At 45.9% G+C, this 26,384-nt stretch overlaps 1 protein-coding gene, 2 long non-coding RNA genes and 1 pseudogene across 7 annotated transcripts; 1 reads left to right on the top strand and 3 right to left on the bottom strand.

The window, feature by feature from the left end:
• Positions 1-123: 123 nt before the first annotated feature.
• LOC149123486 (uncharacterized) lies at positions 124-4,314 on the bottom strand. The gene is made up of 2 exons (XR_016216784.1): positions 4,175-4,314; positions 124-943 (listed from the first exon to the last, which is right to left on the bottom strand). It is a non-coding gene; the product is annotated as an uncharacterized LOC149123486 (long non-coding RNA).
• On the top strand, positions 4,111-26,384 carry LOC149123485 (uncharacterized). 5 transcript variants are annotated; one of them, XR_016216782.1, is made up of 4 exons: positions 4,122-4,244; positions 15,892-16,036; positions 24,223-24,501; positions 26,032-26,384. It is a non-coding gene; the product is annotated as an uncharacterized LOC149123485 (long non-coding RNA). The 5 variants fall into 5 exon arrangements; XR_016216781.1 differs by lacking the exon at positions 24,223-24,501; XR_016216779.1 differs by lacking the exon at positions 26,032-26,384 and having other exon boundaries at positions 24,223-24,830.
• On the bottom strand, positions 5,468-11,497 carry LOC127491031 (olfactory receptor 6C4). Its single transcript, XM_089308453.1, has one exon. The coding sequence runs from the start codon at positions 10,210-10,212 to the stop codon at positions 9,283-9,285; it is 930 nt and encodes a 309-aa protein (XP_089164579.1). The 5' UTR covers positions 10,213-11,497; the 3' UTR covers positions 5,468-9,282.
• LOC100339975 (selenoprotein T pseudogene) lies at positions 21,177-22,810 on the bottom strand (annotated as a pseudogene).

The following is a 26,384-nucleotide window of genomic DNA, read 5'->3' as shown; positions in this document are numbered from 1 at the left end:
GCCGGCCGCAGCGCGCTGGCCGCGGCGGCCATTGGAGGGTGAACCAACGGCAAAGGAAGACCTTTCTCTCTGTCTCTCTCTCTCACTGTCCACTCTGCCTGTCCAAAAAAAAAAAAAAAAAAAAAAAATTGGCAGATAATACTTGTACATACTTATGGAGTACCCGGTGGTATTTTGATAAATGTATGCAAAATATAATGGCCAAATCAGGGCAATTAGCATTTCTATCATCACTCCAGACATTTATTGTTCCCTGTATTGGGAAAGCTCAAGAGCCTCTCTTCTAGCTATTTTGAAGTATACAATAAGTTACGGTACACTGTATGAAAATACTTCAGAAAGTTCATGAAAAATGCATTTCAGGGTGTGCATAGCATACACGGGAGCCCTGTTCTGTGGTCCCAGCGACATGGGACCACGACTCTCAAGGCAACACATTCTGTCCCTACCCGCAAACTAGCGAGCCTCTCTCTGTACTCACCGAAAAGCACTTGCCTTTTGATTGCACGTTTCCTTGAGATTTCAGAGAGTGGAACAGTGATGGTGGGTACCAGAAGCCCTGGAGCAGGACACACCCTGGCAGCAGTCCCAGGGCAGTGGTCACAAAGGCCACATGGGGCAGGGGCACCGTGTCGCCGCCTTCCTTGCGGGAAATGCAGCTGTGTGGACTCCTGCAGCCCCTCCACTGAGCTCAGTGCCTGTGGACCCCGGGTCTCCAGTGGAGAGGACTGCAGGTGCCCGAGGCAAGGGGACTGGGGTCCTCTTGCTTCCCTTTCTTCTGCAGGGAAGGGTCCCTGCTCCTTCTGTACTGTGGTGAGGCGTTTCCTTCTGTTCTCCGCCCATCCGAGGTTTCTGTGCATGACGGGCGCTCTGCTACTCCCCTGATGGACTCCGGTGGTCTCCTTTAGCCGTCTCCATCAGAACATGGTGTTCATTCCTGTGTCTGTGTATGGGGTAAGGGCAAGGGGCTTTCAGTCAGCGTCTCACTGATACCCAATAAAATTCCTGGCCTTTGGATTAAAACATGATTCATTTATTTGTTTGACATAGAGGGAGAGACGGGGGGGGGGGGGGAGATTGCATCTTCTGGTTCATTCCCCAAATATCTGTAAATGCCCTGGACTGGAGCTGGATCTGGGTCTCCTAACATGAGTGGCAGGAACCCAGAGCCCAGAGCCATCGTCTGCTACCTCCCAGGAAGCAGGATTCAGGAGCCAGAGCCAGGACTTGAACTCACGCACTCTGATATGGGGTGCAAGCATCGCATCTGGCAGCTTAACTGCTAGGCCAAATGCCTGTCTCTGGTCTTTTATTAATATTTATCAAGACTGTAAGGCTTTTATTTGAGAATTGCATCCAAGCAGACTCCTTTAATCTGTGAGTAGTCCTCTTCAGTGCTTGATATTTTATAAACAAACAAACACTCCATTAGAGGGAAGTGTTAGCTTAGATCATTCCTGGGACATTGATTCCATTGTGTGAGAATTTTAGATCCTTGCAGTAGTTTCCTAACTCGGTGCATGTGACAGTGTAAAAACATAATATTCCACTAGAGGGAGCCATTTACTTATGTATTTCCTCAGGCTTTCAAGTGCATGCCTTGGGAATTGAGTCTTTTCTACAGGAACAGGGGCTAAACGCCATATCCTAGGTCCTCATGCCACTGATCCCACAGGGACCTCACACAGAAATTTTTTTCACACCATAATAACTTTGAAACGCAAGATAGAATGAATTTTCTAGCTACTAACGTGGCTTGCTAGTCCTTAGTGGCAAACTGGAAGTTGTTGATGCAAATGGCATTTGTTTACTTTAACCTGGCTCATAAGTTGTGTATCTTCCCAGGGTGGGGAGAGGGAGGAGAAACATTCAATCAGGGACTGATTCAGGTTGGGCGCTTGGCTGAAGGCGCTGCTTGCGGTGCCCACATTCCACACTGGCGTGCCTGACCCGGGGTCCTGCCCCGGTGCTGACCCCAGCTTCCTGTTAATGTGCACCAGCAGAGGCAGTGGTGACGGCTCATGCAGTTGTGACCCTGCCACCCACCTGGGAGAACTGGATGAAATCCTTGGCTCCTGGCTTTGACCTGGCCCAGCCTTGGCTGTTGCAGCATTTGGGGAATGAATCAGCAGATGGAAGAAGTCTATTTGTCTTTATGCCTTTCAAATAAATTAAAAGATTAAAAAGAAAAGTGACTGGAGCTGGTGCTGCAGCGTGGTGGGCTAAGCCTCCACCTGCCTACAGCGCTGGCATCCCATATGGGTGCCAGTTCTAGTCCCGGCTGTTCCTCTTCCAATCCAGCTCTCTGCTGTGGCCTGGGAGAGCAGCAGAAAATGGCCCAGGTGCTTGGGCCCCTGCACCCACATGGGAGACCCGGAAGAAGCTCCTGGCTTTAGATTGGCCCAGCTCCGGCCGTTGTGGCCTTTTGGAGCCAGTAGATGGAAGACTTTTCTGTCTGTCTGTATGTCTATAGCTCTACTTCTCAAATAAATATTTAAAAAAAAAAAAAAAAAAGAGCGGGCTGCACCATCATCTGAGACTTTATGCTCAGGGGACACAGTGAGGGAGAAGGGGGGCCTAGAAATGCTGCGGGGCTTTGTGGGAGCCTTTACAGCCTGTTTCCTGGAGAAGAAACACTCAAGACAGATCGCACAGGGACAACAGTGAACATTTTGCCAGGTCAGTCTGCCCATCTGAGATTTGCCTCCGAGACCAGATGCCCAGTGAAGAGACCACTGAGGGATTCAGAGGAGAGGAAATAACCCTGCCCCATATGCCTGCTGTTTAGGGCCTGATTCCTTGCAGCTTCCTACGGCCTAGGACCATGGATGAGCACAGCCCACGCTCTCTTTCACGAAAGCGAGGAGAATCTTATGGGAAACTGGGAGGCGGATCTTAGTTATGTACTGGAGAAGGGTAGCACAGCTGTCTCCTGCAGTTATTCATGAAATGGGAAATGTGCCCAGTGAACTCGGTAATCTAGCTAGGGAGGGCTTTTTAAAAAGATTTATTTATTTATTGAAAGGCAGGGTTACAGAAAGAGAGAGAGGTCTTCCATCTGCTGGTTCACTCCCCAAATAGCCACAGTGGCTGGGGCTGGGTCAGGCTGAAGCCAGGAGCCAGGAGCTACATCTGGATCTCCCACATGGATGCCCAAACTCTTGGACCATTTTCCACTGTTTTCCCAGGTGCATTAGCAGGAAGCTGGATCAGAAGTGGAGCAGCGGGGACTCAAACTGCTGCTCATATGGGATGCTGGCAACACAGGCGGTGGCTTAACCCACTGCGCCACAGTGCCAGCCTGCTAGAGAGGTTTCTAAACAAAATGTCAAAGGTGCCCCTGATTTCTTCTTGAAGTTTAAAGAAAGAGGAGAGAGGTGGGTTGAAGTGAGGACTGTTAAACAGAAAAGATCCGGGCCTTGATTATGATGTTGGAAATTCTCTCCTAGTGGCAAATGATGCCAAAATTCAGGAATAGATTTGGAGCAAGGATTGAAATCAGAGCACTGTCAGGAACACTTAGTGAAAGATGGAATCATGGGTATGAGGGTAATAACTTTAAGATCTCAGAAATACCAAGGTGGTGTTCCAGAGGACTCTTCAGTTACACAAGAGGCCCGTGACCTAAGGTCAGAATGTGCTCCGCAGATCCTTGTAATAAAATAATGGGTCTTCAGGCCTTGGGCAGGAGCTCACGGCAGAGCAGAGCTTATCAAAACGAGACCTGTGACTATGGAGTCTTTCTAATGAAGCAAACGTCAAGCTACGTGAGGGATGCACAAGGTTCTCAGGTGAGTTCTATCCACAGAAGTTTTGTCAGCTGGGTTTACAAGGGAGGCGGCACAAGATAAAGAAAGGCAGCTGGCTCACCGAAACACTGCTAGAAGGGAGGAGGCTGAGGACGTGCTCCAGCCGCACCCACAATCTGCCGCTCATGAGGACGGAAGAATGACCGAGGGGGCAGAACCAAGGGCCAGACGCTGGGCTGGACACCGGCGTCGGCTCATTCTTGGGCCTTGAGAACTAATCTGGGAGTTATAATCCCCATCTGAATTTCAGAATTTGGGAGTAGTGATTGCTTCGCGGTTTCCGTGGCTGTAGCTGCTGCCCCGTTGTTGGCCCGTGTCACAGCTGTGTGGACTGCGAGGAGCGGCAGTTGAGGGGCTGTGCTTACCCTGGTGCAGCCGGTGCACATGATGACCCTGTGGAGTCCGAGTGGAAGCCGTAACCGCAGGAAACCTTTGGTGAGCTTGAGCCGGGTGAATGTCTGCGGGAGGGGCCTGCATCATTAGGGCAGCAGGCAGACCATGCAACACAGCCTGAAGCGCCCTGCCTCCTGCTGTTCATGTATAATCTCCTCCCTAATGGGTGGGACTTGAAGACTTGCTTTGCTTTTTTTTTTAACAACATTTTTTTAAAAAAATTATTTATTTGAGAAGTGGAGTTACAGACAGTGAGAGGAAGAGACCGAGAGAAAGCTCTTCCTTTCGTTGGTTCACTCCCAAGATGGCCGCAATGGCCGGAGCTGAGCTGATCTGAAGCCAGGAGCCAGGTGCTTCTTCCCAGTCTCCCATGTGGATGCATGGGCCTAAGCATCTGGGTCATGTTCCACTGCTTTCCCAGGCCACAGCAGAGAGCTGGATTGGAAGTGGAGCAGGCAGGACTAGAACCAGCGCCCATACGGGATGCGAGCGCCACAGGTGGAGGATTAACCTACTGCACCACGGCGCCAGCCTTGCTGCTGCTTTTTTTTTTTTTTTTTTAAGACTTAATTTATTTCTTTGAAATGTAGAGTGACGGGTGCAGGGTTGGGGGGGGGAGGAGAAAGAGAAAGATCTGCCATTTAGTGGTTCACCCCTCAAATGGCTACAAGAGCCAGGACTGGGCCAGGCCGACACCAAGAGTCTGGAACTCCATCTGGGTCTCCTATGTGGGTGGCAGGTACCCAAGTCCTTGGGCCATGTTCTTCTGCTTTCCCAGGCGGATTAGCAGGGAGCTGGATCAGAAGCAAAGCAGCCAGGGTTCAAATTGGCACCCATCTGGGATGCCAGCGTCCCAGTTGACAGCTTAACCTGCTGTGCCACAATGCCAGCCCCGATAACTCTTCTTTGGCACACACCGTGTCCCTCCAGACCTGAGGGGACAGCACAGTGTCTTGCTTACAAAGCCCAGGAACTCAAGTGTATGACTCTTCTCCAAACCTCACGCTGGTGCACCCAAGATCGCAGCTCCTCAACATGCTCAAAACCGAACCCCCACATCAGCCTTCAGACTGGGTAACACCCCCAAAACAACTAGAGTTCAATGACACTGGCAAATCAGCAACCTGAAGACCTACTGAAATAATACGTGTTCCTCTTGCTCTCCCGTGAACTGAGTTAATTAATCCTTTATTCTCCCCAGTTGTCTGCACTTGGGAAACAAGACAAAATACAGTTGGGTAACTCAAGTTCCTCTCTCCCAGCAGGTGCTTGAAGCGTCATCTCTTTTCCCCCTACCCCTGCTTCCCCTCGCTCCCGGGAAACAGGAGGCTGCCTTCGGGATCTGAAGCTCCTGCTTGAGGCTTCGTGAGCTCCGACAGGCCGTCCTTTTCGAATCCCAAGGTCATGATCGAGTCCTCAGGCCGGCAGGAAGCTGTCTGTGCTGTAGGAAGTTTTCTCCACCTGAATTTTGCCCCGCTCACCGTATTGGGTGGTGCCAAGGAGAAGCGGTGGATGACTTGGTTCTAACAGATAAAATCTGACAAGACGATGTGATGTCCCTTCTGACACTAGGTTACAAAACCACTCATGTGTTGGCATCCTTTCATTTGCTTGCCCTGTGGAATGCCAGTCTGCGTGCTGTGAGCTGTCCTGTGGGGTGGCCCCCGGGGCAGCAGCCACTGAGGAACCAGGGCCTCCAGCAGGCACTGGAGTGAGCTCGGGAGTGACTGCTCCCCCTAGCTCACAGCTCTGACAGCTCTGAAAGGTTCACTGCAACCTCTTGAGAAGCCTTGAACTAGAGACACCCAGCAAAGCGGCACCCAGCTTGCTGGTTCACAGAAACTGGGAAAAGAAATACTTGCTGTTTCAAACTGCCAGGTTTTGGAATAGTTTACATGCAATAATAGATGACAAGTAAAATCCTGTGTTTCATGTGTGTGGGAAACATTGTATCAGTGAATTTAGATCCAGAAGTCCTGCGTTCAAATCCTGTTTTTCAGCAATGCACTTAGTCTGCTTGAGCATCCGTTTCTTTAGGTAAAATGCAAACAATAACTTTCCCAGCTATTTCACAGGGTTATTGTGAAGAGTAGATGGATTCAGTGAAGATGAAATGAGTCGCTCTACAGTCGTTCTAGCGGTGGAATGACCATGGCGTGATGATGGATCTCAGCTGTCATGGGCGTAGGTGAGGGTGCTTGGGGGCATAGGCAGTTCCTGTTGTCATTTCTGCGGTTGGGAGAGTGCTGACAACAGGTGCAAAGCACCTGTGATGACAAGGTGTCTTCGTGGCCTGTGGGAAGCCTGCACCTTGCTGTGTATAAATGGGAGGACCTCACAACAGATTTGGACATATGAGGCAGGATGATCAGGACCAAGGTGCTGAGCAAGGCCACCAAGGCTGGGGTGAAATTCACCATCTCCAGCACCTTTGGCCCACAAGCAGCCAGCTCCATCAGAGGCCCACAAGCAGCCAGCTCCATCAGAGGTGTGTAGCTACAGAACAAAGGGTTGATGGTGGAGATGAAGGAGATCCCTGCCAGCCAGCAGCTGAGGATGAGCCGTGTGCATGCACAAACTGCACAGGGTAAAGGAGGGGCTTGCCCGTGGCAGTGTGCCTGTCGCAGGCTGTGGCTGCGAGGAGGAAGAACCCTGTGGCTCCCAGGAAGATGTGGGACGAGTCTTGGGTGGTGCAGCCGGCAAAGCTGGATACCCAGGGCGATGTTGAGCAGCGTCTGGGGCACAGCGATGGTGTGGGAGAGAATCTCTAAGCAGGACACATTGCGGATGGAGGAGCATGCGGGGGTGAGCGGCGAGTGTCGGGCCAGGTCAGGCAGATGAACGACAGGTCTGCAGCGACTGTCGACTGTCGTCAGGCGCGGGAGCAGCAGGAGCCGGAAGATGGCCACCTGCAGGGAGCCCTTCGGTATCTGTCAGGCCTCGGAGGTCTGACTGGCTGTTCAGACCTCAGGCCCTCTGCAGAAATGCACAAGCCTGGGCCCAAAGGACCTCCAGACGTGAGGGTGGGGAGAGGGAATAGGGCTCCTGCAGCCCAGCATTGCTTTACCTCTGCTGCCCCCTCATGGATGCAGGGAGCATAGCAGACACTGCAGTCGCTCTCCCTTGGCCAGCAGTCACTACATCTAGAATCTCTACAGAATTACTGAGTGTGGGTGATTTTGCTCTCCCCACACTTCTTTCTACTTTTTAAAAAATTTATCTATTTATTTACTTGAGAGGGAGAGAGATACATAGATTTTACATTCACTGGTTCATTCCCCAAATGCCCTTAACAGCTAGGGCTGGGCCAGCCTGCAGCCAGACATTCAGTGGGTCTCCCCTGTGGGGTTAGGAACCTAGCTACTTGAACCATCATTTGATGCCCCCCAGGGTGATCAGCAGGAAGCTGGAATCAGGAGCAGAGCTGGGATTTAAACCAGGCACTCCGATATGGGATGCAAGCGTCCAAACTGGTGGCTTAACCAGAGGCCAGACACCCATCCTCTCTCTGCCTTTCTTTTATTCTTTCCCCTTTTCTCCTACAGATAATCCTCTGCTGCCCTCCCCAGTCCTCCTGAGAGCTGGGAAATACTTGTTTATTCTTCAGGATCTGGCTAGATTAGCCTCTTCCTCCTGGCCCCTATAACACACAGTTTACCCCTCTGTTGTGTTTCTATAGAGTCAGTTACACGTGTGGACTTCAAAAAGCTCATGCAAAAATGGAATTAAAAGATGTTGATCTTGGTGCCATTTTTTTGAAATCCATGCAGTTTTTCCAAAATATACATTTTCCTTGAGTTTTTGAAGATCCCTCATATGGGTGATTTAAGACTTTTTTTGCACTAAAATAAATATGTTTTTAAAAGATATATGTATTTATTTGAAGGGCAGAGTTACAGAGAGAGAGAGGGAGGAGGGAAGAGAGAGAGAGAGACGGAGAGAGAGAGTGAGGTCTACTATCTGCTGGTTCACTCCCCAAATGGCCGCAACTGCCAGAGCTGCGCCGATCCAAAGCCAGGAGCCAGGAGCTTCTTCCAGGCCTCCTACATGGGTGCAGGGGCCCAAGAATGTGGGCCATCTTCTACTGCTTTCCCAGGCCATAGCAGAGAACTGGATTGGAAGTGGAGCAGCTGGGACTCAAACCTGCATGCATATTGGATGTTGGCACTGCAGGTGGTGGCTTTATTTGCTACACCACAGCACCAGCCCGCTGGCTGCCTTTTGATACATTTCTATTGCCAGATTTTTTTTCTAGAGTCAGGAAGACAGACACACCCCCATACCCCCACATCCACACTAAAACACAGATACAGAGAAGAAAATCTTTTTTTTTTAAAGATTTTATTTATTTATTTGACAGGTAGAGTTGCAGACAGTGAGAGGGAGAGACAGAGAGAGAAAGGTCTTCCCTCTGTTGGCTCACTCCCCAAATGGCTGCAACGGCTGGAGCTGTGCCGATCTGAAACCAGGAGCCAGGAGCTTTCTCCGGGTCTCCCATGCAGGTGCAGGGGCCCAAGCACTTGGGCCATCTCCACATCCCAGACCACAACTATTGGACCGGAAGAGGAGCAACCGGGACTAGAACCGGCACCCATATGGGATGCCGTCACTGCAGGCAGAGGATTAACCTTGTGTGCCATGGCGCCAGCCCCTGAGAAGGAACTCCTCCATGCTGGTTTACTCCTCAAATGCCCACAACTGCTGTGGGAGGGGGGTGGGCAGGGCAGAAGCCAGGAGGAGGGAATTCAATCTGGCTGCCCATGTGGGTGTCAGGAACCCAATCATCTGAGGCATCACTGCTTATTCCCAGGTTCTGTGTTAGCAGGAATGTGGACTCAGGAGCCAGGACCACGAATCAAACGTACACTCTAATAGGGGACTGAGGCATCTGAGTGATCGTCTTAGCTACTATGCAAATGCCCTCCTTTGCAGCAAATTCGAAACAAAGTTTTGACGTGGGCTCACATTCCATTTGTCTGAGAAATTCCCGAACAGAAGAACAGGGCAGAAGCTCACGTGTCCGTTGGAGCAGCTTCATGACCGTCACTCAAAATTTCCATTTATTCAGAGCCCATTAAAACTAATGAAGTTTTGCTGCTTTTCTGACTACATCCTTGAAGGCTTGTATTACTTGTTTGTTCCTTATGGTGTAAATGAATGGGTTCAGCAGAGGAGCAACCGAGGTATTGAGTACAGACACCCCCTTGTTGAAGGCAACTCCTTCTTTTGCTGAGGGTTTTGCGTACATGAAGATGCAGCTTCCGTAAGACAGGGAGATGACAATCATGTGGGAAGAGCAGGTGGAAAAGGCCTTTTTCCTATGCTGGGCAGACGGGATCTTCAGAATGGTCCTGATGATGTGTGTGTAGGAGATAATGACCAGCACCAGCGTGACCTCCAAGGTCACGACGGCTAAGATAAAGTCAATTAGTTCCAGGAGTCTTGTATCTGAGCAGGCTATCTCTATGAGGGGACCATAGTCACAAAAATGGTGATTGAGTCTATTGGATGCACAAAAGTCCAGCTGACTGGTGAGGATGATTGGGCACAAGATGATGAGGAATCCCCCCAGCCAAGAGCAGAGAACCAACTGGACACACACCCTGGGGCTCATGATGGCCGTGTAGTGCAGAGGTCTGCAGATGGCCACATAGCGGTCGTAGGACATGGCGGCCAGCAGGTAATACTCAGTGGCCCCGATGAAAATGGCAAAAAAGTACTGAGTGAAGCACCCAGCAAAGCTGATGGTCTTATTTCCCGTTGAGATACTGAACAGCAGCCTAGGCGTGAACGTGGTTGTGAAAGCAATCTCCAGGAAGGAGAAATTCCTGAGGAAGAAGTACATGGGCGTCTGGAGGCGGGCGTCCAGGAGCGTGAGGGCCATGATGAAGAGGTTTCCAATGATGCTGAAGACGTAGGCGAGGAAGAGAAATATGAACATGAACATCTGAATCCCTGGGGTGTCTGTGAGCCCCAGCAGGATGAATTCACTCAAAGTGTTGTTTCTCATCGCTGACGCTGGCTGATTGCGAAGCTGAGGAAGAGAAAAGTGAGTGATGAGAAGGGGAACAGAGCTGGGGAATGTTGAGAGTGAGCTGTAGCAGTCCCCTGAAATGTGTTCATTGGAATTCCTTTGGCTACTTGACCCAAAAAGAACTGTCTTTTTGTCTTAATCTGGCCCTTCACAAAATCTGTTTACATCCCTACATGGGAGCCTTTGTTTCTCAAGTTTTTTTTTTTTTTTTTTAGATTTATTTAGTTATTTGAGAGGCAGAGTTATAGAAAGAGAGAGGAAGAGACAGAGAAGTCTTCCATCTGTTGATTCACTCCCCAGATGACTGCAACAGCTGGAGCTGGGCTGATCCAAAGCCAGGAGCCAGGAGCTTGTTCTGGGTCTCTCATGCTGGTGCAGGGGCCCAAGCACTTGGGCCATCTTCAGCTGCTTTCCCAGGCCACAGCAGAGAGCTGGATTGGAAGTGGAGCAGCCAGGAATCAAACTGGTTGCCAGCACTGCAGGCAGATGCTTAGCCTACTATGCCACAGTGCCTGCCCCTCTGAGGTGTTTTTCTCAGAAGAGCATAATGGTCCCTAGATCTCCTTAAATCATCTTCTGTATTTTTATTCTCATCTCTTTCTCCTCACTTTGCTTTGTTCTCTTTTTAAAAAGATTTATTTGAAGGGTAGAGTTACTGACAGTGAGAGGGAGAGACAGAGAGAAAGGTCTTCCACCCGCTGGTTCATTCCCTAGGTGGCTGCAATGGCTGGAGTTGGGCCAATCCAAAGCCAGGAGCCAGGAGCTTCTTCTAGGTCTCCCACACCGGTGCCGGGGCCCGAGGACTTGGGTCATCTTCCACTGCTATCCCAGGCCACAGCAGAGAGCTGGATCGGAAGTGGAGTAGCTGGGAATAGAACTGGCACCCATATGGGATGCCGACACTGCAGGCGGAGGATTAACCTACTGCACCACAGCGCCAGCCCGTTGTTCTCCTCTTGGATCTAGGAAAACCCTCCCCTCGGATCCTGGTTCCTATCAGCTTCACTATTGCTCTCTCCAACATGTTGGACAACTGCCCCATTTTTGGGGGCTGATAATAATCCCCAATCCACCGATGCAGGGGAGAACTGACCTTTTAGTGCCTGTTAACTTATTCCTGGAATTATATGAGTTCATGCCTATCTTGATTATTTAAAAATTAAAAAAAAATATATATTTTTTTGGGTTGCAATGAGTTGAATGGTGTTTTTTTTTTATATACTTTCAACAAGAGAAGAAAACTATCAAACAAAAAAGATTCCCTAATTAAACATATTTTGAAAATCTTTGCTTATAAAATATTATTATTTTTTTTAAATTTCCAAAGTACGATTTATGGATTACAATGGCTTCCCCCACATACCGTCCCTCCCACCCACTACCCTCCCCTTTCCCACTCCCTCTCCCCTTCCATTCACATCAAGATTCATTTTCGATTATCTTAATATACAGAAGATCAGCTTAGTATACATTAAGTAAGGATTTCAACAGTTTGCTCTCACACAGAAACATAAAGTGAAAAATAATAGATGATTTTTTTTTAAATGATGATGAAATCAGATCAGACCTATTGTCATGTTTAATCCCAGTGAGAGTCAAGTTGGGAGTTGATAATTTCTTTTTTTTTTTTTTTTTTACAGAGGATCAGTTTAGTATATATTAAGTAAAGATTTCAACAGTTTGCACCCCCATAAAAACACAAAGTGAAATATATTGTTTGAGTACTCGTTATAGCATTAAATCTCAATACACAGCACATTAAGGACAGAGATCCTACATGAGGAGTAAGTGCACAGTGACTCCTGTTGTTGACTTTACCAATTGACACTCCTGTCTATGGCATCAGTAGTCTCCCTATGCTCCGGTCATGAGTTTCCAAGGCTATGGAAGCCCTCTGAGTTCTCCGATTCTTATCTTGTTTAGACAAGCTCATAGTCAAAGTGGAGGTTCTCTCCTCCCTTCAGAGAAAGGTATCTCCTTCTTTGAAGACCTGTTCTTTCCACTGGGATCTCACTCGCAGAGATCTTTTGCCAGAGTGTCTTGGCTTTCCATGCCTGAAATACTCTCATGGGCTTTTCAGCTAGATCGGAATGCCTTTAGGGCTGATTCTGAGGCCAGAGTGCTGTTTAGGACATCCGCCATTCTATGAGTCTGCTGTGTATCTCGCTTCCCATGTTGGATCACTCTCCCCTTTATTTATTCTATCGGTTAGTTTTGGCAGGTACCAGACTTGTTTATGTGCTCCCTTTGACTCTTAGTCCTTTCATTATGATCAATTGTGAACTGAAATTGATCACTTGGACTAGTGAGATGGCATTGGTACATGCCACCTTGATGGGATTGAATAGGAGTCCCCTGGTATGTTTCTAACTCTACCATTTGGGGCAAGTCAGCCTGAGCATGTCCCAAATTGTACATCTCTTCCCTCTCTTATTCCCACTCTTATGTTTAACAGGGATCACATTTCAGTTAAATTTCAACACTTAAGAATAACTGTGTATTAATTACAGAATTAAACCAGTCATATTAAGTAGAGCAGACAAAAAAACTACTAAGAGGGATAATGTATTAAGTTGTTCATTAACAGTCAGGGCTATGCTGATCAAGTCACCGTTTCCAATAGTGTCCATTTCAATCTAATAACGGATGAGCTGAGCACCTAGTAATTATAAGTGCCTCACATGGTATAGCCATAAAATAGTGAAAGGAATAAAAATTGCTGAAAGAATTTAACAAAAAACACAAAGGCTAGTAGAAATTAACATTTGGGTGTATTTCAGAATCTGTCATCATGGAAGGGTGACACTGATAAGCTATTCATACTTACTATCTGGCCCTTAGAAGAAAACGATGTGGGGTTTTACCTCGGGATGCCATGTGTGGTGCGTCAGCACCAAGGAGTCAGGCAGGGATGAGAAGGTGGAATACAAGGTCACGGAACTTCTTTTCTAGCACTAATTCGCGTTTTCTTGCTCGCACCGCCTGCAGGCTTCTGGGGCAGTGCTTTGAAAAGATCTCCAGCTCTCCCTGCCTTAACCGACTGCTGGTCAGCGTCCTTTCTCCAATGGGCCCAAAGTGGGGCTGAGCTCATTACTGCCCGGGAAGCTGCCTTATTTAAACTGAGAGAAGAGGGAGAGGACCACGGACTCTTCAGGTTTCTCTGAAGGCGGTTAAGGGAGTCTTTGCAATCTGACTGCAGTTTGAGTTTGTGTAGTTTACTCCACAGAGACACTGGGGAACAAGTTATTCCCTGGCGCTTAGTATAGTGAGGAGTTAATTAGTCCCTTTCCCTTTCTGAAATTGATGTTGGGAATTGACTTTCAGCAGGTGACTAAAGGAGATGTTCCCAACAGACCCATGAGAAAGCAGCCAAAGCGCCTCAGTGACAGGATGAAAGTCCACTGGGGCCTGATGCAGTAATGGTGAGAGTAAAAATGCAGCGCCATCAGTTTTTTTTTTTTTTTATTTTTTTTACAGGCAGAGTGGACAGTGAGAGAGAGAGACAGAGATAAAGGTCTTCCTTTGCCGATGGTTTACCCTCCAATGGCCAACGTGGCCGGCGCACCGCGCTGATCCGATGGCAGGAGCCAGGTACTTCTCCTGGTCTCCCATGGGGTGCAGGGCCCAAGCACTTGGGCCATCCTCCACTGCAGTCCCGGTCCACAGCAGAGAGCTGGCCTGGAAGAGGGGCAACCGGGACAGAATCCGGCGCCCCGACAGGGACTAGAACCCAGTGTGCCGCGCCACAAGGCAGAGGATTAGCCTAGTGAGCCGCGGCGCCGGCTCGCGCCATCACTTTCTTGAAGGTTTTATTTGAGCTGTGCAGATTTTTTTCAATTTTCATTCCTTTTACGATGTTAAACTAAGAACATATGAGGCATCTCCATGGACTTGTTTTGTCTTTTCTACTGTGAACTTGAGAGTTTTGTCTTGGCTAATGACACGTCATGCCTCTGGAAACCTGTATTCACAGCTTTCATTCTGTAGGTCTGTATGCGTGAGGATAAAGAGTAAAAATTTGTTCACCGTAGGAAATTCAAGATAAGCTTCATGAATGCACTGATCTACCTTGGATCCATCCTGATACCTGAAACATTGAACTTACCCTGCAAGAGGAACCCTAAGAACCATCACTTTCTTGGCAAAAAGCCCATCTTGACACAAAACTGTGGATTTCCCTTCCAAAGACCCCAGGGCCCTTGGAGATCCGTTGACATTTACACATAAACGATTCAGGGATTGCAAAGTGCATGGATATGGGGAGCTTGCAGATGTACAATCAGAAAGAATTGGGAGAGGTCCTCAGGGGGATGCAGTTCAGGTCTGTAGAGGAAATGTGTTGAGGGACAAGGAGTAGAAACCCCAGGAAAATGGGTGAGTGTGGAGGAAAGGGGGTTTGTCCAAAGTTAACCCCGAGCTTCACTGTGGTCAAAGAGCAGTGCTGTAGGTGAGAGGAAGCAACAGCCCTGCCCAGGCCTCCTGGATAGGCTGGTCAGCCGTGTGGATCAACTTGGCTTGGTCATGTGGCTCCCAGGTATTTAGCTAAACACGATTTCTTGGTGTGTCTGTGAGGATGTCTCTGGATGAGATCAGCATTTGTATCAGAAGACTGAGTGGAGGGGGAGGGAGGAAGGGACTATCATGTTCTTAGAATTGTATCTATGGGGGTCGGCGCTGCGGTGTAGTGGGTGCGGTGTAGTGGGTAAAGCCCCCATCTGCAGTGCCGGCATCCCATATGGGCACTTGTTTCCATATGTTCTAGTCCTGGCTGTTCCTCTTCCAATCTGGCTCTCTGCTATGGCCTGGGAAAGCAGTAGCAGATGGCCCAAGTCCTTGGGCCCCTGCACCCATGTAGGAGACCTGGAAGAAGCGCCTGGCTCCTGGCTTCAGATCAGCTCAGCTCTGGCCATTGTGGCCATTTGGGGGGTGAACCAACGGAAGGAAGACCTCTCTCTCTGCCTCTCCTGCTCACTATAACTCTACCTCTCAATCAAAACAAAACAAAGTAGGCTGGCGCCGCGGCTCACTAGGCTAATCCTCCGCGTAGCGGCGCCGGCACACCGGGTTCTAGTCCCGGTTGGGGCACCGGATTCTGTCCCGGTTGCTCCTCTTCCAGGCCAGCTCTCTGCTGTGGCCAGGGAGTGCAGTGGAGGATGGCCCAGGTGCTTGGGCCCTGCACCCCATGGGAGACCAGGAAAAGCACCTGGCTCCTGGCTCCTGCCATCGGATCAGCGCAGTGCGCCGGCCGCGGCGGCCATTGGAGGGTGAACCAACGGCAAAGGAAGACCTTTCTCTCTGTCTCTCTCTCACTGTCCACTCTGCCTGTCAAAAAAAAAAAAAAAAAAAAAAAAAAAAAAAAAAAAAAAAAAAAGTAAAAGAATTGTATCTATGAACTATGTTGAATCTGTTAAGCACTAATTAAAAATTAAAATAAAAAAACTTAAAGTGAAGAGTAAGTGGAGCAGATCACCTTCCCCAGTGGGAAAGAGTATCACCTGACCTGTTTTGCAGGGGTGGGGAATGTCCCATCTGTGGCTAAATCATTTGGCCTCACCCTGCCATGACGACTGCAGGAGGAAGTCAAAATTCAATACATCTACAGCAGGCTATTTTTTCTTTTCAAATATTAACGCACATTTTATTATATTAAAATAGGGCAGTGGTCTGACAACGGAAAGTCTGCTTATGGAGCACTGCTCTGTTAGACTGTACTGGCACGATATTACCTCCTTAGAACAAAGGTTTGCCCCAGAAAAATGTGAATGGAAACAATTGCTTTTCAGACTTGCTGTTTCAAAAGGTAGGTTTTTTTTTTTTTTTTTTACATAAATACTAAATTAAAAAAAACACCTTTAGGACACCCTGACTTGCTTTCTATTTTAGTATATATCCACATTTCAGCATTTAGTGGTCCTGACGGAGAGTGGGAAAGTGCAGCAGCCTGCAGGGAACCAAACCCTCCAGCTTCGGGGATCTGCCGTGCACACCGAGTTCTTTCTCAGTCCCTGCAGACGACCGAGAGAGCAGCACCACTTTTGGCGCAGGGATCCCAGGTTCTTTTTTTAATTTTTTGGTGGCCAGGGTGTCCATCTGTCTCATTTTTTAAAATTTAATTTTATTGGGACTGGCGCTGTGGCATAGTGGGTAAAGCCGCTGCCTGCAATGCTGCCATCCCATCTGGGTGCTGGTTTGAGTCCCGGCTGCTCCACTTCCAATCCAGCTCTCTGTTGTGGCCTGGGAAAGCAGTAGAAGATGGCCCAAGTCCTTGGGCCCCTGCACCCACGTGGGAGACCCAGAAGAAGCTCCTGGCTTCGGATCAGAGCAGCTCCGGCCTTTGTGGCTGAATGGGGAGTGAACCATTGGATGGAAGACCTCTCTCTCTCTGTCTTTCCTTCTCTCTCTGTGTAACTCTGACTTTCAGATAAATACATCTTTAAAAATTTTTTAATTTTATTTATTTATTTGAGGTCTCCCATCCGCTGGTTCACTCCCCAAATGACCGCACCATCCAAAGCCAGGAGCCAGGAGCTTCTTCCGGGTTTTCCCATGCGGGTGCAGTGGCCCAAGGACTTGGGCCATCTTCCACTGCCCTCCCAGGTCACAGCACAGAGCTGGATAGGAAGTGGAGCCGCTGGGACTCCAGCCTGCCTGCACCTCAGGCAGCAGCTTAGCTATACCACAGGGCGACCCCAATGCTGTTGGCGTTCCTGTCACCAAATCAGAAGCTGAGCTGGAAGGACACATCAGTGGCTGAAGAGAGCAGAGGGCGGTGGGCCTGAGGCCCCAAGCTCTTTGGCCATTTTCCACTGCTTTCCCAGGTCGTTAGCAGAGAGCTGGATTGGAAAAGAAGCAACCAGGACATGAATCAGCGCCCATATGGGATGCCAGTGCTGCAGGAAGAGCCTTAGCTTACTATGCCACAGCGCTGGCCCTGCCATATGACTTTTAGGATTGCTTTTTCTCCCTTCCTTCCTTCCTTCCTTCCTTCCTTCCTTCCTTCCTTCCTTCCTTCCTTCCTTCCTTCCTTTTTTCTCTTTCTTTCTTTCTCTCTCTCTCTCTCTCTCTCTCTCTCTCTCTCTCTCTCTCTTTCTTTCTTTCTTTCTTTCTTTCTTTCTTTCTTTCTTTCTTTCTTTCTTTCTTTCTTTCTTTCTTTCTTTCTTTCTTTCTTTCTTTCTTTCCTGGAAATGTTTTATTTAAGGTATACAAATTTCATCCATTTCATATGTACAAATTTAGGAACATAGTGATTCTTCCCTCCCCTCCCCTCCCTCCCACACTCCCACCCTCCCACCTTCCTTCCTCCTCCCTCTCCTATTCCCATTCTTATTTTTTTTTACAAAGATCTATTTTAAATTAACTTTATGCTCATAATATTAACACTACACTAAGTAAAGAATTAAACACATAGTATGAAAAAATCTCTGTTCCTCAACAGTCAAGATTAGGGCTGTTCAGAATCATCACATCTCAAAGTGTCAATTTCACTCCTATAAATTACCTTTTAGGTACTCTATTAGTTACTACAGATCAGAGAGAATATATAGTATTTGTCTTTTTGATACTGGTTTATTTTACTAAGTATAATGTTTTCTAGTTGTATCCATTTTGTTGTAAATGACAGGATTTCATTTTTTACTGCTGTGTAATATTCCATGGTGTGCACATACCATAATTTCTTTTTTTTCATATCAGCATTATAAAAGTTTATTTTCACAATTCTAACGAGGTAAATTCCCAAACTTAAATTCCTCATTTATTTCTCCCAAAACACATTAAAAGGTAAATAATAAAAAGTGTCAGAATAAAAAACTATGTTTAAAAATCCTGTGGGCTGGCCAGCGCCGGGGCTCAATAGGCTAATCCTCCACCTAGCGGTGCCGGCACACCGGGTTCTAGTCCCTGTCAGGGCGCCGGATTCTGTGCCGGTTGCCCCCCTCCCAGGCCAGCTCTCTGCTGTGGCCAGGGAGTGCAGTGGAGGATGGCCCAGGTGCTTGGGCCCTGCACCCCATGGGAGACCAGGAAAAGCACCTGGCTCCTGGCTCCTGCCATCGGATCAGCGCGGTGCGCTGGCCGCAGCGCGCTGGCTGTGGCGGCCATTGGAGGGTGAACCAACAGCAAAAAGGAAGACCTTTCTCTTTGTCTCTCTCTCTCTCACTGTCCACTCTGCCTGTCAAAAAAAAAAAAAAAAATCCTTTGGGCTAATTTTAAAATCCGAATTACTTTAAATTATGACAAGGGTGGAATGTTTGCCAGTTAGTCAAGGTTCCAAACTAACATTCAAAATAAGAAAGAACTATCGCTGGGATCCTGTTACATTTTAAAACACTGTAAAGGCTGATTAGTTGATATCACTAATAATGCATATAATACCATTTTTATTCTAAAAATATACTTGTCTTGCACACCTTATGCATTGAGGTATTAAGCCATGCTTTACTAACATTTTTTATTAATATAATGAATACTTTCTTCCATAATGGCTATTGTAGTAAAAAGTCAAATACCAGGGTCGGCTTCGTTGCACAGTAGGTTAATCCTCCACCTGCGGCACCGGCATCCCAGGTGGGTGCCGGTTCTAGTCCTGGCTGCCCCTCTTCCAATCCAGCTCTCTGCTGTGGCTTGGGAAAGCAGTAGAAGATGGCCCAGGTGCTTGGGCCCCTGCACCTGCATGGGAGACCCAGAAGAGACACCTGGATCCTGGCTTCGGGTTGGCACAGCTCCAGTTATTGCATTCATCTGGGGAGTGAACCAACAGAGGGAAGACCTTTCTCTCTGTCTCTTTCTCTCACTGTCTGTAACTCTACCTCTCAAATAAATAAATAAAATCTTAAAAAAAAAGGTCAAATACCATCAGCCAACTTGCTGGCATGTTCTATGGTCTTCTAATTAATATACTAGTGCATAGACATGTATAAACCATACATCCATATCAATTTATAAGCAACAAATTCAAATTATTAGGAATATAAATTCAAATATTATATCAATTTATAAGCAATAAATTTAAAATGTTAGGAATATAATAAAACTATATTATAAATAGTTTACTTTCCATGTTTCCTCAGCATTATTTTTTATTCATGTCTCCCACTACATTTTCTTCACTAAACTCTAGATTTAAGTATGGCTAAACATAAGAGATGGGTGTCAACAAAACAGCTGAGTTTTGTCAGTGTGTAAGTCTCTTAAAGCTATTCTTCAAAAGACATATTACTCAACCGAAGGCAAACATGAAGAAAGTTGTATTTGAATCTTAGGTTCTTCACAGTTTGGCCTGTCAGGACGATGGGATGTCAAAAGTCCAAGTTGTGAACACTTACATGCTATAAAGTTAACTGTGTCACTAGTGGAATGTGTGTTAGCTGATGAAAGACCTCTGGAAACATTCAACAGGACATTTCAACTTGCTGAAGATGAGAAGTCTGGAGTGGTACACGATCAAATTAACAAAGTGTTAAACCTTCTCAAATATAAATTGGTATTATACCCAAATAATAATCTCTAATGAAATTTTAGCTTAAATCGTAATATTTCTTATCACTATATGAAGAAGTCTACATTGTTAATAAATGGTCTATGTGGTTAATAAAAAGGATAATCCTTAATTTTGTGGAGTGAGTTATTAGACTAATTTCCTATCATCTGGAAGTTCTAGCATGTTCCAACTTCAGGCTGTCACAATCAGGAACATTAAGTGATATACCCTCAACAAATATTCAATGACAAATTATAACATAAAGTATTATACAACATGTAAGTAAGTATAAGAATATTTCAAAAGTTCATGGAAAATAGAATTAAAAGTGTTTTTTTTGGTGCAAAAAAATTCATAATATCTGCATAGGTTTTTCATAATATGCATTTTCATGAATTTTTGCAGACCCTTCATGGATACATATTTTGTATTTCAATTTTTTGCATCAAAGTAAACAGCTTTTTAATTCCACTTTCCATGAACCTTTTGAAAGTGTCCTCACATAAGCTCTTAAAAATACCTAAGTGTTAGGTGAAACCAATGCCAAAATTACCTCATAATTTTTCCTTAAGTCCCTTTATTTCCACTAACAAATCTAGGCCTATCTACCACTGGCTCTACCACTTTATTCCTATTTAGAAGCTGAGGTATCTTATCACTGATGTGATATGGCTATTTTTCCACACTATGGTCTTATTTCTGCTAAGTCATTCTTACAGTCTTTATCAGTTTAAGTTGTTTTAACTGTCTTTATAGAACTCTAAAATGCTATTAAATTTAAAATGTTTCTAATTCTGTTCCTCAAATACAATTCTGATGCATTAGACAAACTAAACTATTAGACAACTAATATCAGTGTTGTAAAGAGATTCAATTGAGTGAGTTTCAATTATCCTAAAAATGTAAGTGAACCTAAAGGGTGTACCTTATGAAGTTATCTGAGAGTGGGAAGCAAAAATTTGGAGAGACAATAGTTAAATACAAAGTTAATAGGTATACTGAACAATAAATTGAAACTTTTTATTTAACTGATATCTGCTTAGTTTTTTATTTAGTTAAGTACAAGGGCCCAATCAATCAAGTCATTAGACCGGTCAAGGCAAGACACTTGAACTACATCATAGGATTTTTTTTTTTTTTTTGACAGGCAGAGTGGACAGTGAGAGAGAGACAGAGAGAAAGGTCTTCCTTTGCCATTGGTTCACCCTCCAATGGCTGCTGCGGCCGGTGCGCTGTGGCCAGCACACTGCTTTGATCCGATGGCAGGAGCCAGGTGCTTCTCCTGGTCTCCCATGGGGTGCAGGGCCCAAGCACTTGGGCCATCCTCCACTGCACTCCCTGGCCACAGCAGAGAGCTGGCCTGGAAGAGGGGCAACTGGGACAGAATCCGGCGCCCTGACAGGGACTAGAACCCGGTGTGCCGGCGCCGCAAGGTGGAGGATTAGCTTATGAGCCGCGGCGCCAGCTATATCATAGGACTTTAAAAGCAGTTGGTGTTATAGTGGTTCTCAGGTAATCACGCACACATATGCACACACACATACACACAAATTGGTAGAGTACTCTGGATATTAGATTTCTCCCTGTAATCTTGTATAATGCACCATTCACAATTTGCAGTGTTTTGAACACTACGTAAATTGGACATGGCCAAATTAGAGATGTCTGACTGAAGTCTTATAAAGTATTTGGGAACTTCAGCTACATTCCCCAAAAGACTGCTTTTTAAACCATAAAAAATGAAAATTCATGTAAAAGCACAACAGATTTAACAGACATCTTTAAAATAAATCAAATTGCAACTCAATTTTCTACTTTTTCAAGTATGACTAAGAAAGTTACAAGCAATGTCTACATTAAAAAAAAAAAAAACTCAACTGGGTGAATTTGGGAGGGGGAGGAAACTATACAGTATTATTGCACTCCACGAAATGTGCAGAATTCCAAAATGTGCTAGCACTGAAAAACCATCTTGCATTGAGGTTTTCCAAGTGGTACAAAGAGCCTGCCAAAAAAGCATCTGGTCTGTACTAACTGTCTTTAGTACAGGCCTTCATAACGTCAGTCACGCTGCTCTTGCAAAATCCCTTAGTGTAAAAGAGTTTTCAGTGCTGATAGGTGGGGCTGTGACCCATGGTGTGGGATTGAATCCATATGCACATTGAGCTTCATTTAATTGTCAAGACTTTGAACAAGTTGTTGCATGGATGGAAGGTTACCAGATTCCAGTTTAGACCATACAGGTACATCATCTAAAGTTACCTCAAATGTACCTGCTGACATACACTGGTTCTCAATCATGTTGCTCAAGAAGAAAAGCATCATACATGCATAGACCTTATTTTCCTGGTCCCACTGCCAGATGCTAGGAGCTTGCATGCCAAAGAAAGCAAAAGTATCTTTGCCAACAATTATTAAGCCTATTAATAGTTGTCTGAAGACAGACAGGAAAGATGCTATGTGTCTGTATATTGGTTGAGGGAGGTAATTCTCTCCTTCAATTTGGATGTCTGGGTACCGCTGGCTAATAACCCGCAGGTACTCCTCAAACACCCTCAGGCCTATACCCTCAGGAAACACAGATCTGGAACTTCAGCAGCAAACTGCAGCTTCAATCTCTTGCTGGGCATACCGCCCTGGTTGGCCGAGGCCTTGCTTTGGGCCACTGCCGACGCCACCACCAGGAGAAGAAGCAGAAGCCTCATCTCTCTTCTTTTTTTTTTTTTTTTTTTTTTTTGACAGGCAGAGTGGACAGTGAGAGAGAGAGACAGAGAGAAAGGTCTTCCTTTTGCCGTTGGTTCACCCTCCAATGGCCGCCGCGGCTGATCCGAAGCCAGGAGCCAGGTGCTTCTCCTGGTCTCCCATGGGGTGCAGGGCCCAAGGACTTGGGCCATCCTCCACTGCACTCCCTGGCCATAGCAGAGAGCTGGCTTGGAAGAGGGGCAACCAGGACAGAATCCGGCACCCCGACCGGGACTAGAACCTGGTGTGCCAGCGCCACAAGGCAGAGGATTAGCCTAGTGAGCCGCGGTGCCAGCCAGAAGCCTCATGTTAATTAAGCCAGCTGCTCTGGCCGCCCTCAGACAGACTGCAGCCAGCTCCCATAATTTCTTTATCCGGTCTGCAGTTGATGGACATCAGGGTTGATTCCATATCTTAGCTATTGTGAATTGAGCGGCAATAAACATGGGGGTATAGATCACTCTTTCATATGCTAATTTCTTTTGGTTTGGGTAAATTTCCAGGAGGGGGATGGCTGGGTCATATGGTAGGTCTGTATTCAGATTTCTGAGGTATCTTCATACTGTCTTTCACAGGGGTTGGACCAGTTTACATACCCACCAAAAGTGAATTAGGGTACCTTTTCCCCCACATTCTTACCAGCCTTTGTTGTTTGTTGATTTCTGTATGAAAGCCATTCCAACTGGGGTGAGGTGAAACCTTCATTGTGGTTTTGATTTGCATTTCCCTGATGGCTAGTGATCCTGAACATTTTTTCCAAGTGTCTGTTGGCTATTTGGATTTCCTCTTTGAAAAATGCCTGTTAAAGCCCTTTGTCTGTTTCTTAACTGGATTCTTTGTTTTGTTGTTGTTGAGTTTCATGAACTCTTTAAAGATTCTGGAGATTAATCCTTCATCAGTTGCATAGTTTGGAAATATTTCCTCTCATTCTGTCAGTTGCCTCTTTGCTGAGTGTTTCTTTTGCAGTGTAGAAACTTCTCAATTTGAATAATCTCATTTATCCATTTTGGCTTTGAGAGCCTGTGTTCTGGGGTCTTTTCCAAGAAGTCTTTGCCTGTGCCAATGTCTTGCAGGGTTTCCCCAATGTTCTCTAATAATTTGATGGTATCGGGTCATAGGTTTAGGTCTTTGATCTATGTTGAGTGGATTTTTGTGAAAGGTGTAAGGTAGGGATCTTGTTTCATACTTCTGCATGCAGAGATCCAGTTTTCCCAATAACATCTGTTGAAGAGACTGTTCTTGTCTCCTGCTTAGTGGGAGCATACTGATGTGGGAGCCTCTGATTTAGGGATCCTTCTAGCATCCCAGCTCCGTGCCTTGCTCCAACTTGAAGATCGCCTCAGGTCTGGTAATGCAGTGCTCACAGGCCAGCAGGCTGCTATAGCCCTCCAGCACCACAGCCCCGCACAGCCTTAGAGCACTGTCCAGGTCCTGCCAGTGCTCCCACATGAAGTTCACAGCCACGTCCTCAAATGCCCCCAACACTGTGAGAGAACATGTGCTGAGCCACAGTGCCAGTCTCAAGTTGGAAATCTCACAGTGTGTTCTCTCAACCATGCTTCTGGTCAAAGCGTGAGGAGTGACATGTGCTGAGGGCCGCCTTTGGCAGCATGCTGAGGTGGCCCAGGGCACCACGTGACAAGAAACAGCACACATGGGTCTCTTCTAGTCTCTGTCGTGATTTAGTCATTTTCCTTGGTGTTAGAAACACAGAGAGGAGTCCAGAATTATACAATTTCCCACTTTTGCTGTCTCGGTTTCGTTTACAGAGCAGTGGAGGCTGAGCCACCACAGGAACACTCTCCCCACTGGAGCCTGGATGCAACTCCACAGTGACACCGTTCCCATCTGCTTTGCTCAGAGAAAGCACAAGAGAGTAATTAAATGAACAGCGGATTTTCTGTGATCTAGCGACAGAGAACTCTAATGACATTCCTTTGATGACTGTTTAGGAATAAACTAAAACAGTTGCCAGGGGAGAGAAGTTCCAGGGAGAATGGAGAAGAATGTGGCAGGAGCACCCCCAAGGGATGGTTCCCAACGTTGGGGTAATGGTATTTGTCTCTTAGAGTGGTCTGGGGCTGGATATGACATTTTGTGTAGAAACTCGATAAAAATTAGATCTAAGAGAACAGAGATGAAGTCATAATTGGAAAACCAATTCTCTTTTCATGCGCAAGAGCTATTCTGGGAGCAGATGATAAATTGAAATTACTATGACTCATACTGTTGCAGGAATGAAGTGGGAAGTTAGGAGAAAAGACTGAAGGGGCAAACTCCAAGATGTTTTGTGAAAAAATGGTTTTTAGTGTCTCAAATTTAGTTTTATAAAGTTGTGCCTAGTTACTTTAAGTTAGGATTAAATACTTTTTTTTTTTTTTTTTTTAAAAAAAACATGTTTATGGGGCTGGCGCTGTGGTGCAGCAGGTTAAAGCACTGGCCTGAAGTGCCTGCATCCCATATGGGTGCTGGTTCTAGTCCTGGCTGCTCCTCTTCCGATCCAGCTCTCTGCTATGGCCTGGGATGGCAGTAGAAGATAGTCCAAGTCCTTGGGCCCCAGCCCCCACATGGGAGACCTGAAGGAAGCTCCTGGCTCCTGGCTTCAGATCGGTGCAGCTCTGGCCATTGTGGCCAATTGGGGAGTGGACCAAAGGATGGAAGATCTCTCTCTCTCTGTCTCTACCTCTCCCTGTAACTCTGTCTTTCAAATAAATAAAATAAATCTTTAAAAAATGTTTATTTATTTATATATATTTCTCTACCAAAAAAAAAAAAGCAAAAATATTGGAGTTTTAATTTTTTACCATAAGAAATGTTAAATGTTTGAAGAAATAAATGTATTTACCCTGATTCAACATTAAATAGCATGTAGGATCCCATAAATAAATTTTATATATCTATGAAATTTTAAATAATCTTGGGGAAAGAGAGGTCTTTAAACAAATGGCATTTATAATTTGTCTTCTACTAATAGTTTCCACTAGTAACTTTGGTTTTCTTCTCTGTAGACATATTTGAAAAAATAAACTATTTCCAAATACAGATTTTGAATTTTTTCTTTTTTTTAAATTTTATTTAAGGAATACAAACTTCATGCATATCATATATTCAAATTTAGGAACATGGTGATTCTTCCCACCCTACCTTCCCTCCCACCCACATTCCCAACCTTCTTCCTCATCTCTCTCCTATTCCCACTCTTAATTTTTACAAAGATCTATTTTCAGTTTCCTTTATACTCATAAGATTAACCCTACAGTAACTAAAGAGTTCAATAAATAGTACAGGGAAAAAAAAATTCCATTTTATTTTATTTTCACAATGGATACCTAAACTTGACATATTTTCACAATGGATACCTAAACTTGACACTCATGCTTGTCTATTTTAATCTGTTAATTTCTTAAATTTATAAATTTTTATTTCTTCCTTCAACCATAAGTCATTATCTTTCTTGTGTGCTTCTTTGATCTCCCTATGAAACCATGAATATATTTTTTATAAATTTTATTTTGGATATGGATGTAGATTTTCTTTTTTTTTTCTTCTTTGAGTCTTACTTTTTTTTTTTTTAAAAGGGGCCAGTGCTGTTGCATAGTGGGTAAAGCCGCTGCCTGCTCTGCTGGCATCCCATATGGGCTCTGGTTCTAGTCCTGGCTGCTCCTCTTCCAATCCAGCTCTCTGCTGTGGCCTGGGAAAGCAGTGGAAGATTGTTCAAGTCCTTGGGCCTCAGCCCCCACGTGGGAGACCTGGAGGAAGCTCCTGGTTCCTGGTTTCAGATCGGTGCAGCTCCATCCATTGCAGCCATTTTGGTGATGAACCAGCGGATGAAAGACCTCTCTCTCTCTGGTTCTCCTTCTCTCTCTGTGTAACTCTGACTTTCAAGTAAATAAATAAATCTTAAAAAATAAAAAGACAAAAATATACTTTA

The sequence above is a fragment of the Oryctolagus cuniculus genome, chromosome 11 (genome assembly GCF_051225735.1).
Source record: "Oryctolagus cuniculus isolate XC-2025 breed Fujian yellow rabbit chromosome 11, ASM5122573v1, whole genome shotgun sequence".
NCBI classification, from domain to species: Eukaryota; Metazoa; Chordata; class Mammalia; order Lagomorpha; family Leporidae; genus Oryctolagus; species Oryctolagus cuniculus.
Note: the sequence above shows the minus strand (reverse complement) of the source record. Positions and strands in the feature narration are given on the sequence as shown.

Coding starts and splice junctions, on each gene's coding strand:
- LOC127491031 (XM_089308453.1), bottom strand. CDS start 10,212: ATGAGAAACAACACTTTGAGTGAATTCATCCTGCTGGGGCTCACAGAC.